The sequence below is a fragment of the Sceloporus undulatus genome, chromosome 3 (genome assembly GCF_019175285.1).
Source record: "Sceloporus undulatus isolate JIND9_A2432 ecotype Alabama chromosome 3, SceUnd_v1.1, whole genome shotgun sequence".
Lineage (NCBI taxonomy): Eukaryota > Metazoa > Chordata > Lepidosauria > Squamata > Phrynosomatidae > Sceloporus > Sceloporus undulatus.
In genome coordinates, this window is record NC_056524.1 from 124,395,520 (window position 1) to 124,410,255 (window position 14,736).

General features: G+C 45.0%; 1 protein-coding gene across 1 annotated transcript; it reads right to left on the minus strand.

Moving 5' to 3' along the window:
* Positions 1 to 1,475: 1,475 nt before the first annotated feature.
* Positions 1,476 to 14,148, minus strand: TGDS (TDP-glucose 4,6-dehydratase). Its single transcript, XM_042456022.1, is given in 12 exon segments — positions 1,476 to 1,521; positions 1,523 to 1,572; positions 1,574 to 1,597; positions 1,599 to 1,632; positions 6,195 to 6,238; positions 7,735 to 7,794; positions 8,863 to 8,961; positions 9,393 to 9,535; positions 10,442 to 10,532; positions 10,810 to 10,878; positions 12,542 to 12,608; positions 13,961 to 14,148. Coding segments are annotated over 12 exon segments (825 nt in total). The 5' UTR covers positions 14,059 to 14,148.
* Positions 14,149 to 14,736: the final 588 nt, after the last annotated feature.

The window sequence follows — 14,736 nt, forward strand, 5'->3', positions numbered from 1 at the left end:
CACATCTGAACTGGTATTTTTTATCTGTCAGAGAAAGATCCATATTACTAATTTTAAAAAATCAAGAACATGGATAAATGTTTATCATGTTTTGTGTAAAGACACTTCTAACAACTAATATGAAAATTTATTAATGCATGTCTGATACTCAGTTTATAATCAGTGTTCAATGTAACATTTATTTTTAGAATGTACTCATAAATAAGATCCACCATATGTCTGAAATGAAAAAAATAATCCAAGAATATTACTAATTACACAAAAGACACATATATTACTCCAGGTTGAAAAACAGAACCATTCAAAGAAGACATATATGTACTCAGGGATTCTTCAGACTGCCCCTTTTCGTGTTGGATCGGGGCGCAGCAACTGCAGAAAAAGGAGCCACAAAAAGCAGCACGCTGCTATACGGCACTCCTTTGGTGCTGCGCTATATGGATGCAACACGCAGGAGTGCATGACGCTGCGTGCCGTGTGGAGCAGTTGCGGCATCATGCGCCTGGGGGTGCAGTCGGACCGTGTGTCATGTAGACACAACACCCGATTCCCCCCCCCAGGCCAGCCTTAATGGCCAGTCTGAAGAGCCCCTCAGTTAGATACACTTTCTCCAAAACACACTGCAAAATAATCCAATTTGAGATCACTTAACTGGCTCAGTGCTAGGGAATCCTAGGAATTGTAGTTTATGTGGCACCAGAGTTCGTTGAAAGAGAAGGCTAATGTCTTACAAAGCTACAATACCAGAATTCCCTAGCACTAAGCCAGGGCAGTTAAAATAGTCTCAAACTGGATTATTTCTGTATATTTATTATTATGTATTTATACCTGCCTTCAGCCCTAAGCTTCAGGCGGCTTACAATTATTATTTTTAATTAGAAGGTTCCCTGCCCTCAAGTTTACAATCTAAAAGACATGACACAAAAGGAGAAGGGAATGGTGGGGGAAGGGGATGAGGTATGTTTTGAACCAGAGGCATACATGTTTGATTTGGACCAATTGGTGTTCAAAAATGCAGGATTAGGTAGAGTAGAGTAGCCAATAAGGGGCAAAGTGCCAACAGACTCCACAGGCTGCATCCGCACTGTAGAATCATCCAGGTTGACACCACTTTAACTGCCATCACTCCATGCTATGGAATGTGGGGGATTGTAGTTTTGTGAGACATTTAGCATTCTGTCGGAGGAGAGCTTGATGCCCTGCCAAACTGCAATTCCCAGAATCCACAGCATGGAGCCATGATAGTTAAAGTGGTGTCAACCTGGATTTTTGCTGCAGTGCAGACGGCCCAAGCACCAAAGCAAAAGTCCAGCTTTGCACCTCCTGTTACTTTGGACATCCCTACACTGTCTAAGACACCTATCTCAGAGCCATTCACTCAGCAAAATGCATCAATTCAAGTATCCATCTATAATTAAGCAGTTATTTCTCATCATCAGCATGGCAGTTTTTAATTTTGTTACTCACTAAATGGATTAATCCTTTGCAAGTTGTGTAATAGACATGTCAAAGTTTGTCCCAGTTATAGATTTCACCTGGCTGTCCCTTCTTCAGTATAGTAAGAAATGCATCTTGCTACGTCACTAGCATAAAGAAAAATTTCTTCTCTGAAGTCCAGATCCATGAATGCAATACAAGAAGAAGGCAGTTGGTAAACTTAGTACAGCTTTTCAGAACAAGGCAATCACTCTACTCCTAACATTAAAATCAGATCTGCAAGGGTACAAACTGCTGGATAATACTCATCAAAGCCAGAAGAGAGTGGGTGTCTAATGTTAGATCAAGTTGTTATTCTTTACATTAAGCTGTGGAGCATTTAACATGAAGGGCAAACTAAAAGGCTGTGATAACATGCATGTCTTGCATTCATAACTGCATATCACAGTATCAAAAGTCTAGTCTCACAAAAACAAGACTATTCAAAGCCTACAGTTGCGCACAAAAGACAGTAGCATGCACCAGTGGGAACACGTGAACACCAAAAAAAAAAACCTCTCTATTTTCTCATTCCTATTATTTCAACAGAAATTTTAAATGAGTGAAAACCCAAAACAATGACTATGTACAGCTTAGACATCTGTGACATCTAGCGGTGGAACAAGGAATTAAGAAGCCATGTTCCTTGATCAAACCAACATGAATGCTAGATTAGTCCTTGGAATCAGTGTGGCCCCAAACTTGGGAAACTCCATTTACAGTGCTACCTCGGGTTACGAAATTAATTCGTTCCGCCGGGCGTTCGTAACCCGATACATTTCGCAACCCGAAAAAGGCTTTTCCGAAGCACGGCTAGCGGCGGAAAGCTGCTAGCCGCGCTTCGCATTTGAATTTCGGCGCCGAAAAAACTTCGTAACCCGAAAAAAAATATCGTAACCCGGAACAGTTTTTTCCTATGTAACTTTTTCGTATCCCGGAATTTCGTAACGCGATCAATTCGTATCCCGGGGTACCACTGTATTGGGTTTTTCTAATGCAGTAGCATTCAGTCAGGCTTCGGAAGCCGGGGAGGAAGGAAGCGCTACGCTACGCTCCGCCGCTGACAGCCAGCTATCCCGGCCCGGGCGGGGAGGTCCTAGCTGGGGAATGCTGGGGCATCATAAAGTCTTTCCAAGAAACCAGATACCAGAAGGGAGGCAGAAGGCAGCCTTGGTTTCTGAGCAGCCCCACACTCGCTTTTCTGAAGTAAATACAATTCGTCATCAGAACTTGAACCCAGCACAAGAACCCAGTCGCGAGGTACAGGCAGCCATTCCTTCAGTGTGGCTTTCGACTCATCTTGGCAGCAGAGAGAGATGGGGAGGAAGGAAGCGCTACCCTACGCTCCCCGCTGACAGCCAGCTATCCCGGCCCGGCAGGGAGGTCCTAGCGGGGATGATGGGAGCATCATAAAGCTTTCCAAGAAACCAGATACCAGAAGGAGGCAGAAAGGCAGCCTTGGGTTGTCTGAGCAGCCCCACACTCGCTTTTCTGAAGTAAATACAATTGTCATCAGAACTTGAACCCAGCACAAGAACCCGTCGCGAGGTACAGGCAGCCATTATCCTTCAGTGTGGCTTCGACGCATCTTAGCATGCAGAGAGAGATGGGGAGGAAGGAAGCGCTACGCTCGCTCCGCTGCTGACAGCCGCTATCCCGGCCCGGGCGGGGAGGTCCTAGCTGGGGAATGATGGAGCATCATAAAAGTCTTCCAAGAAACCAGATACCAGAAGGGAGGCAGAAAGGCAGCCTTGGTTGTCTGAGCAGCCCCACACTCTCGGTTCTGAAGTAAATACAATTCGTCTCAGAACTTGAACCCAGCACAAGAACCCGTCGCGAGGTACAGGCAGCCATTATCCTTCAATGTGGCTTTCGACGCATCTTGGCATGCAGAGAGAGATGGGGAGGAAGGAAGCGCTACGCTACGCTCCGCGCTGACAGGCCGCTATCCCGGCCGGGCGGGGAGGTCCTAGCTGGGGAATGATGGAGCATCATAAAAGTCTTCCAAAGAACCAGATACCAGAAGGGAGGCAGAAAGGCAGCCTTGGTGTGTCTGAGCAGCCCCACACTCGCTTTTCTGAAGTAAATACAATTGTCATCAGAACTTGAACCCAGCACAAGAACCCAGTCGCGAGGTACAGGCAGCCATTATCCTTCAGTGTGGCTTTCGACGCATCTTGGCATGCAGAGAGAGATGGGGAGGAAGGAAGCTGACGCTACGCTCCCTGCCGCTGACAGCCGGCTATCCCGGCCCGGGCGGGGAGGTCCTAGCTGGGGAATGATGGAGCATCATAAAAGTCTTTCCAAGAAACCAGATACCAGAAGGGAGGCAGAAAGGCAGCCTTGGTTGTCTGAGCAGCCCCACACTCGGTGTTTCGAAGAAATACAATTCATCATCAGAACTTGAACCCAGCACAAGAACCCAGTCGGAGGTACAGGCAGCCATATCCTTCAGTGTGGCTTTGACTCATCTTGGCATGCAGAGAGAGATGGCAGCGAATAAAAGAAGCAGAAACAGATGAAAACATAATTCAAATTTGCACAGAGACAGGCAGCAGACAAATACAGATCCACCGAAGGATGCAGGCAGAAGACAGCAAGCATGTAGAAAAAAAATCAAGGCAACGAAATGAGCAGCAGAGGAGGAGATAGCCTGGCCTGAAGACAAAGAGCCCTCCTCAACACCATCTTGAGGGAGGAGGCCTGGCCTAGAAGACAAAGAGCCCTCCTCCAACCACCATCTTGGGAGAGGAGATAGGCCTGGCCTGAAGACAAAGAGCCCTCCTCCAACCACCATCTTGAGGGGGAGAGAGGCCTGGCCTAGAAGACAAAGAGCCCTCCTCCAACCACCATCTGGAGGAGGAGAGAGGCGGCCGAAGACAAAGAGCCCTCCTCCAACCACCATCTTGGGGGGAGAAGGCCTGGCCTGGAAGAACAAAGAGCCCTCCTCCAACCACCATCTTGAGGGGGGGGAGAAGGCCTGGCCTGAAAGACAAAGAGCCCTCCTCCAACCACCATCTGGAGGGGAGAGAGGCCTGGCCTGAAAGACAAAGAGCCCTCCTCCAACCACCATCTTGAGGGGAGAGAGGCCTGGCCTGAAGACAAAGAGCCCTCCTCCAACCACCATCTGAGGGGGAGAGAGGCCGGCCTGAAGACAAAGAGCCCTCCTCCAACCACCATCTTGAGGGGGAGAGAGGCCTGGCCTAAGAAAAGAGCCCTCCTCCAACCACCATCTGGGGAGGAGAGAGGCCTGGCCTGGAAGACAAGAGCCCCCTCCAACCACCATCTTGAGGGGGAGAGAGGCCTGGCCTGGAAGACAAAGAGCCCCTCCAACCACCATCTGGAGGGGGAGAGAGGCCTGGCCTGAAGACAAGAGCCCTCCTCCAACACCACTCTTGAGGGGAGAGAGGCCTGGCCTGAAGACAAAGAGCCCCTCTCCAACCACCATCTTGAGGGGGAGAGAGGCCTGGCCTGAAGACAAAGACCCTCCTCCAACCACCATCTTGAGGGGGAGAGAGGCCTGGCCTGAAGACAAAGAGCCTCCTCCAACCACCATCTTGAGGGGGAGAGAGCCTGGCCTGGAAGACAAAGAGCCCTCCTCCAACCACCATCTGGAGGGGGAGGAGGCCTGGCCTGGGAAGACAAGAGCCCTCCTCCAACCACCATCTGAGGGGAGAGAGGCCTGGCCTGAAAGACAAAGAGCCCTCCTCCAACCACCATCTTGAGGGGGAGAGAGGCCTGGCCTGAAGACAAGAGCCCTCCTCCAACCACCATCTGGAGGGGGAGAGAGGCCTGGCCTGAAAGACAAAGACCCCCTCAACCACATCTGAGGGGAGAGGCCTGGCCTGAAAGACAAAGAGCCCTCCTCAACCACCATCTTGAGGGGGAGAGAGGCCTGGCCTGGAAGACAAAGAGCCCTCCTCAACCACCATCTGGAGGGGGAGAGAGGCTGGCCTGAAGAAAAGAGCCCTCCTCCAACCACCATCTTGAGGGGGAGAGGGGCCTGGCCTGAAAGACAAAGAGCCCTCCTCCAACACCACTGAGGGGGAAGGAGGCCTGGCCTGAAGACAAAGAGCCCTCCTCCAACCACCATCTTGAGGGGGAGAGAGGCCTGGCCTGAAAGACAAAGACCCTCCTCCAACCACCATCTTGAGGGGGAGAGAGGCCTGGCCTGAAGACAAAGAGCCCTCCTCCAACCACATCTTGAGGGGAGAGAGGCCTGGCCTGGAAGACAAAGAGCCCTCCTCCAACCACCATCTTGAGGGGGAGAGAGGCCTGGCCTGAAAGACAAAGAACCCTCCTCACACCACTTGAGGGGGAGAGAGGCCTGGCCTGAAGACAAAGAGCCCTCCTCCAACCACCATCTTGAAGGGGAGAGAGGCCTGGCCTGAAGATAAAGAGCCCTCCTCCAACCACCATCTGAGGGGGAGAGAGGCAGGCCAGCAACAACAGGCCTCGCCTGGAAGACAACATTCTTTTTAAATTAATACAATTTTCTTTTTAAAATATTTTGATTGTACTTTTATTTGTCATTTTTTTACTTGTACACCGCTATGATCAAAGCGGAATAGTGGTCTATAATAAAACTTATTATTATATTATTATTATATATTATTAATTATTATATTAAGGTGCTTACTCTCCTACTTGCAAGGCACCTCTTAAGAAAGGTGGTAGTAGTGGAGGGAACCAATAAAGAATATAACTAAGACACATACCATTTTCTGTTCTGATGTAAGAGCGAAATAAACTTCGGGATAACCTGAGAAATTTTTAAAAAATAACGTAAGACATTACTGTTAAAGTCCAGATCTCAGAACCCAAAACAGGATTTTTTAAAAAAAATTGAAAAAAAATTATGAGAACTATTTACTTCTAGCAAGACTGAAAAATATTTCCACTTTCTCTCCTCACTCTTCATCAAAGAGAACTCAGCCTAAAGTTTTTATTTAGAGTATTTATACCCCTCTCTTCAGCCACAAGGTTCTCAGAGTGGTTTACAGACTGTTAATTTGACAGTTCCCTGTCCTTGGGCTTACATCTAAAAAGACATGACACAAAAGGAGAAGGGAATGGCAGTGGGGAAGGGATCAGGTCTAGCAGATATGCCAGTACTTCTCTCCCTCCAAGAGAGGGAGATGAAAGGAAGGCCTTTCAACTTCCTTGAGCCTAGGCATGGTGGAGCTGTGTTTGCCTCTCCTCTCTCCCTCCAAGGCCAAAAACATAACTCCCTCCAATAAACATAAGGCATTGAGCAAGGAAACAGGGGAGATGAGACAAGGGTCTGAATCCATGCTCTGTTTCCATTAAGCCAATTTAAGGCTAAAATGTTGGTAAATAAAGTTTGTGCATGTGTAATCCTGGCTGCTAGACAGAAAAAGAAACATGTTGTATGCATGGTTTTCCCTGGTCATCTGGGATTCTACAAGCATACTGTCCAGAATACTTTGTATTCAAAAGGATCCATATCAGTTAACAGCATTAGGACACAAACTCTTTAATGAATATTTTGTTAAAATTTGTTATTTGTGAACTTACAATCATTGAGCTACAACTGGCAATATGTCCATGTTTGTTCTGAACGCAATTACTACTGTCAGAGGGCTAGTTGCCATTTACTCTCTAGCCTGGGGGTAGTGATAAACTCTGCATTAAATCCTGCTATAAATAAATTTGTATCTAGCCCATGGTAGCATTATAAACACTGCAGTGACAGTATGGCAGAATATTTGTAAACAGTTTTGTTTAGAGGAAAATGAAAATGTCTTATATGTAATGAAAGAAAACTCACAAGTGAGACTGCAATCCTCAACATACTTACCAGGGAATAAGCCTCACTGGGAAAAGTAGGACTGCACAAGGTTACTTTATTAATGTTGCATCTCAGTTAAACACATATTCAAAATGTCTGCAAGATATGACTTGCAATGCTATGTTGAGAACATGGACAGAGTAACTGGTCAAGTTCTTACTGCTTGATGGTAGCAACTTAATAATTATGGAGTCTGACCAACTGTGACTTCGTAATACAGAAATAACTTCCAATTTTTTCATCCTTCTCTTGAAAATAAAATGTCTCATATTGATAGATTACCCACCTGTACATTGACATGCAATATCTGTTCAACACTGTTTTTTTCTCCAGAAAGTAAATGTTCATTTTATCACTTCTTTAAAGTTTATCATGCAATAAGCATTTCTACATAGGGGTTATTTTATGTAGGCATACTGGCTGAAAAGTGTTTTTGTCCAGCTTACCTTTTCTGGAAATTGATGGGGACCATAAACATTGCTGCTCCGTGTGATAACAACTGGAAACTTTAAAATATACATGACATATATTACTAGCCCGAATCCAATCAAAACAACCATAGAACTGTTTACAATACTTCCTTTCCAAAACAGGAATGACTAAGGGGTTAAGCAGATGGGGCAGAAGGAGTGGCAGGAGGCCACTCTGACTCCGATCGCTCAGAGACTGCAGTGAACTCTACGGTCCCAATGCTGGCTGCTGCTGGTTACAAATGGGCTACTGGCAGGAGCCGCTTTCTGCCACTCCTTTTCAGGCCAGTTTCAGACTGCCTTAGGCAACCTCAGAGCAACATCCAGGCAGTTTGGGGGCATGCATAATTTGAAAGCTATGCCCCAAGGCACCCAAAAGGCACTTTATTAGGCCCGTGTGTTTCCGGCCTACGTAATACTCTATTCACATCTCTAAAAAATACCACATAAGATCAAATTAATAAACATACAAGTGTCTAGATTTGGGAGCATTTCACAGGTTAAACCTAGCCTAATCACCAACTATACAAATTAAAGTCTGGCCTTCCGATAGGGAGGTTGGCAACCTCATTTTATTTTTGTTTTAGGGCAATTTTGACAGACTATGCATCCCAACCTGGAGGTTTCCAGAAGTACAAAACTGGGCCCACAATTCCTTACAGCTGTCCAACCTTGACTTAGAGTGTAACAAGAAGTGTCTACCAAGCCTAGGAAAGGTAACCAGTGCTCGGTTCCTGGATGGAAAAATCAGTGCCTCTAATATGGAGCAGAAGTAAAGAGAAAGTAGGACATCTTTCACATATCTTGAATGCTTGGCTTTGGAGTGCTTTGGAGATGAAGAGTGGCAGCTGTTTATGGGAAGAGGTCAATGCCAAATGCACCACCTCATTTGCTATTTGTAATATGGCAGTTTGCACAAATCTACCGGATGCACAACCAAAGGCACAACCTCTCTTTCTACTTATGGTGCTGCAGCTTACATAAATTCAAAGAATGCACACCACACTGTTCCTTTCCCCCTTTCCTTTGCACCTAGACATCTCTGTAAAAACTGACCACTTCCAAAAATAATAAAATTTCAGTCTCATTGAAATTATTGCTTACCTGGAATCTTTCCCAATAAGACTGGACAAAGCATTCAGCAGCTGCCTTAGATGTTGCATAAGGATTTGTAGGTTTTTTAGGCGACGATTCATCAAATTCCTAGAACAACAACTTTTTTTCACATTCCAAATATTTAGTATGTTGAAAATACATATGTTTCATACAGTTTTTTTAAGTATGAATGGCTGCAATTAATGAGAAAGGGTAACCTCCAAACTAGCCACATTATCAAGCATCCATCTAGAAAGCACTGTCACATTTACAGTAACACTTGCACAACACATTTCTTCTGTGTCGTATTTTTATCTTCCTAATATTTTCAAGAGACCAGCCAGTGCTGTAAACAAAAGCAAGATGCTTATTGTGTTGTGGACAAGAGATACTCTATTCCTACTATATGACCAGTTTTATAGGTTGATCATGGGAAGCAAATAGACAAAGCAAATAAACAAAACATCATTGGCATGCTTTTATAATAAGATCTAAAGAGAGGAGAGAAAACAAGAAAAAAACGTATGATCCAGACTCACCTGACCACAACTTTCCCCATAAACTTCATCAGTACTGACATATATGAACTTCTCCACATTAGCCTCATAAGCAGCACCAACAAGAATGTAAGTTCCATAAACATTAACATAGTTGAATTCAAGTTTGTGCAAAAATGAAAGATCTAAATTTTAAGACAAAAAGGGGAGAAACATGTGTTCAATGTGGCTACCAAAAGCCAAGGCAATGGACAGAACTTTTGAGGTATCTCTAAACTTGAACTTAGAACTGATATTAGGAAGAAATAAAGAGTGATTCTTTAGCTCCCAAAAGTTATATGAAAAGGTGTACCAATTAATGTAAGAGGGAACAGATCAAGACTAATTCCACTAGCCTCTCAGCCATAAGCATGGAAATATCCACTGCCTTTGCTGCTTCACCAGCATTCTCACAATGGTAATGGTAAAGAAGGACAGGCTGGGGAAGGCTTTGGATGCACCAAATCCAAAATCATCACTTTCCTCCTATGTGACCTGGGAGCAAAGTACACCAGTCAAGCTGATGGTGAATGGGAGGAAAAATAAATGACAAACAAACGATCAACAACAACAACAACAACAACAACAAGCCATAGGCAAAAAGAGAAAACACCATGATTCTCCATCTTCTGCCCTTCCTAACTTCTTTCTCTCTGGACCCATTAGGACTGTTCTATATGGTTAACATATAGCTGGCACAGCATGCAGCTCAGGGATAGTGCAATTAACTGTGTTACTAACTGAAAACACAGCAAACAGTTGTGATATTAACAAAATAATGAGTAGCAAACTGTGATACATCATAATTCGGGCCTATGAACAGCTCTCCCGGGTGCAACATAGTTCATATCTATCTGTCGGGGATGCTTTGATTTGGATTTCCTGCATGGCAGGGGGTTGGACTGGATGGCCCTTGTGGTCTCTTCCAACTCTATGATTCTATGATCAACACAAACTATGCCTCTATGCATTTCATAACAACTGGACAACTTCAAATATATTATATAAATAGTACAGATGCTGAAAATTATTATATAGCATGTAATGCTCACCTACATGTGTTTGAGCTGCAAAATGTAATACTATATCAATTTTCTCAGTCTCAAATAATTCTTTTATAAAACTGGATTCACAGATATCCCCCTATGAAAATGAAAAACATAAAAATTAGTGAGCAACACCAGTTTTGTACACAGTATAAACTCCCAAGATGTATCAAATGTTATATAAATTCAGTTTATATATATGAGATGCCTCAATTCTCATTATTTTTACAAAAGCAGTGTTGACAGTGTAATTCTATCTGTCTACACAGACGTAAACTTAAGTTCAATAGGACAACTATCAGAGAAGTCTGCACAGAAACAAATTTTGCTGATGGATTTAGAACTGTAGTGACCCACTAAGAAGTTGAACCTACCTGAACAAACTTGTAGTTATGTTTCTCAGAAACAGTCTCTAGGTTTTTTAAGGTTGCACAATAGTCCAGCTTGATATAAGAAAGAGAAAAAAGTAGATTTCATTTCATTTGTAGAAGATACAAAGAAACATAACATGTCTATCTCACAAGGGAGACTTACATGCAAAAGTGCCCTCGGGCATGCATAGTATCACTGATGTGCACATCCTTGCATGTTCATATCAGAACTATAATGGTGTATCTTGTTGAAACACCTGAATACATCTTTTGATATTGACTAGTGAAAATATACATCCACACGGACAAACATAATTACTTGCCTATGACCAAGTTGGAGCAGGACTACACCTTTTAAACAATAAGCTATGCTACTTTTAGCCAAAATTGGAATTTTAAAAGCAAAACAGTGTAAATTGTCATTATCTCCATCTCTGGTAAAGGACTGCTTCATGAATTATGCTTGTCCTTTACAGATACCACTTCAGTATAAGAGCCACCGTGGTGTAGTAGTCTGAGTTTTGGATTACGACTTTGGGGGCCAGGTTTCGAATCTCAGCTTGGCATGGAAACCCAGTCAGTGACCTTGGGCAAGTCACACTCTTTCAGCCTCGGAGGATGGCAATGGCAAATCCCCTCTGAAGAAACCTGCCAAGAAAACCCCATGATAGGGTCACTTTAGGGTTGCCATAAGTCAGAAACGACTTGAAGGCACACAACAGCCATGCAAAATGTATACAGTACTCACATGTAAATGAGGAGCCCTGTGGCGCAGTGGTTAAAAGCCTGTACTACAGCCACTCACTCAAAACCACAAGGTTGTGAGTTCAAGACCAGGAAAAGGGCTCAAGCTCGACTCAGGCTTGCATCCTTCTGAGGAGGTCACTAAAATGAGTACCCAGATTGTTGGGGGCAAATTAGCTTACAGTTGTAAACCGCTTAGACACTGCTTAGGTGGTATGAAGCGGTATATAAATGAAGCTTGTTTAAATTATTATAGCCTACCACCACAGCTACATACAACATGAATTGTTTATGTATAATGTTTTAAAGGTTTATCCCTACTTACAAGTTCCATCCATTAAGAAACATATTACATCATGAAATTCCCAAACAAGTTGCACTCAGCTCAATCTGGAACAGTCAAGTATCACAGCATATATAGATATAGATATGATATGATTTTCTGGTGTAGTAGCAGATATCACACACAAAGCATGAATACTGTTGGTATAACAAGTTTTAGAACGGCATATAGTTTCATGGATCAATTTTTGTATTTAAGAACCAAATTACTGAGCAGATTATATCGCACAATGTTTCTTACAATCAGCATCCACATAGATAACCCAAACTTTCTTCCTGGAAAATATAAGCTGTTTGCCATCAATAATCTGCAGGTAAATCCCAAGATATTATTGTACAAGCATTAGTGAACTGTGTCCATTGGAATCAATAAGTATAAATATGTAACACATAAAGCAATCATATGCACCCTCTGACTGGTTCCTCAAGTCCTCTGCCATTGCTGTCCTCCAATAGGTTTCCATGGCTGAGCGGGGATTTAAACCCTAGTCTCTCAGAATCCTAGTGCAACCCTCAAATGTCTGCACCATGCTGGCTCTCCATTATGCAGGGATATTTCATCGACTGGTGCCCTGAAACATTGGTGCATGCTTGACGAACAACCAGCGCATGGATGTTGGTTTTATTTAATTTCAACAAACGGTCTTACCTTATCTAGATTAATGATCATATAGTCAGGATACTTTTCTACAAGGGAAACCACCACATGAGATGCACTGCGGGTTTTGAAAGAGAAGACAAACAAATCAAAATGTATCATATGCAAATTTCATAGATTTCGGCAGCACTACCTAAAAGGGGAAACATACATCAGTATCCTGCAATTTCCCACATTTCTGCAGGTCCAATGTAGGCATCGTCCTTGCCTTGTTCTGCAACTAGGTCTGGCACACAAGCGTTGGGAAAAACAGCAGCTTCTGCACTTGCTCCAGCTGCTCTCTAGTCCGCTAGGGATGAGACAGATTAGACAGAGAGGGATCCATCCAGATCTTTTCTCTTCCTTCCACCAGAAGATGACCACAGAATTGCGCCAGAGGGTCAATAAATGCCTAGATAAGTGTTTGCTCTGGGAATCTCTAGGTCCTCCAGGGCAACTTGGTTCTTCCAAACTCACCATCCTAAAATGAGCACCAACACTTTGAATGGATTAAGGGTCTCTGACAGGCCTTTCATCCCAATAGTAATCACTCAGGATCCATCCAGTCCATCAAGAAACGTCCTGAAGCAAGATCAGGGGCCGTAATTATTCTGCTTTACTGCCATCACTCCAAGACGACAGCCAAAATTAAGAAGCATGCCCAGATGGGATGGGTGGGAGGAAAACCATTCGTAAGCGCTTTGGGGAAAGTTTACAGAGACTGGGATTATGGCACGGTTTTCCAGAATGCCAGGCATGTGAAAATGTTCATTCCAAGGAAATGGTGCTGGGTTTATGTTATTATTTTATGCCACTGATAATTAAGGCTGCTTCCACACAGCAGAAAATAACCCAGTCTGAGAGCGCTTCAACTGCCCTGGCTCTGTGCTAGGGAATCCTGGGAATGGTAGTCCATTGTGGCAGCAGAGTTCTCCAACAGAGAAGGCTCCATGTCGGACATAACTGCAGTTCACAGGGCTCCCTAGCACTTAAAGCAGCCTCAAAGTGTTTTGGACCTATACATCCCTGAATTGCACAGCATTGAAAGCGGTGTGGAGTTGGGTTATTACAGCAGTGCGGATGCAAAGAATTCAAAGTATAGCCGTGTCAGTCTATAAAGCATTATGAAAAGAAATCTTGTGGCGCCTTTGAGGCTAACTGGAAGAAAGAAGTTGGCAGCATGAGATTTCCTAGACTTCAGTCCACTTCCTCAGATGCTTTTGGTGGAGTGGAAGTCAAGGGCAGACATATATATTTGGCACTGGTCTGTGAGGATGCCAGTCAATTACCAATGGCTCCCACTCCAGCAAATGCACCTGAGGAAGTAGACTGAAGCCTAGGGAATGTCATGTTGCCTACTTCCTTCCTTCTTTCTTCCAGTGAGTCTCAAAGGCTGAAACCTGAGGGGCCTCTGAGGTTCCATGAACTCACATGAAACCGGCGCCTCCGGTCACCAGGACCCGCTTAGCGAAGCCCCTGCAGGAGGAGGAGGAGGAAGGGAGCCCAGACTCCGGCTGCCCCGCCGCCATTCCCTGCCCCAGCAGCAGCCAGAGGGGGCCCCGCCCCCTGACGTCACTCAAGCAGTGCCACTTCCGGCACCGACGTCATTTCCGCTCAAGTAAACCTGCCTACGGCGTACAATTGAGACTGCTTTAGCTGCCCTGGCTCAGTGCTGTTAGGGAACTCTGGGAAGTGTAGTTTTGTGAGGCATTGAGCCTTCTCTGTCAGAGAGACCTCTGGTGCCAAGACACACTACAGTTCCCAGGATTCCCTAGCGCTGAGCCAGGGCAGTTAAAGCGCTCTCAAACTGGGTTATTCCCGTAGTGTGTTTTGGACCTAGGAAAGCTTACGCTTCTATGTATCAGTCCCAACCAATAAGATTCCTTTCGTTTATGACTGGAGTCCAGGACTGTCTGGACTGGCGCCCCTCCTCCGAAGCAACGGCGAATAACGGCTGTTTACTCTCAGCCCCGCCCCCTACGTCATCTCCGTTGCCCCACCCACAGCCCCGCCCCTCCCCTCACCATCCTGGCCATACACGTTGCCTCCGAGAAGCTAGCCCCGCCCACTTCCCATCTAAATGCGGCGATTGGGCGGTGGCTTCTCCTAGCAACGGCCTCTCTGCGCTGGTTGGGAGCGAGCGTCGCCCGTGTGCCCGCCCATTCCGGCTCCGAGGGCTCCCATTGGCTGCGCTTGACGTTCTTCCC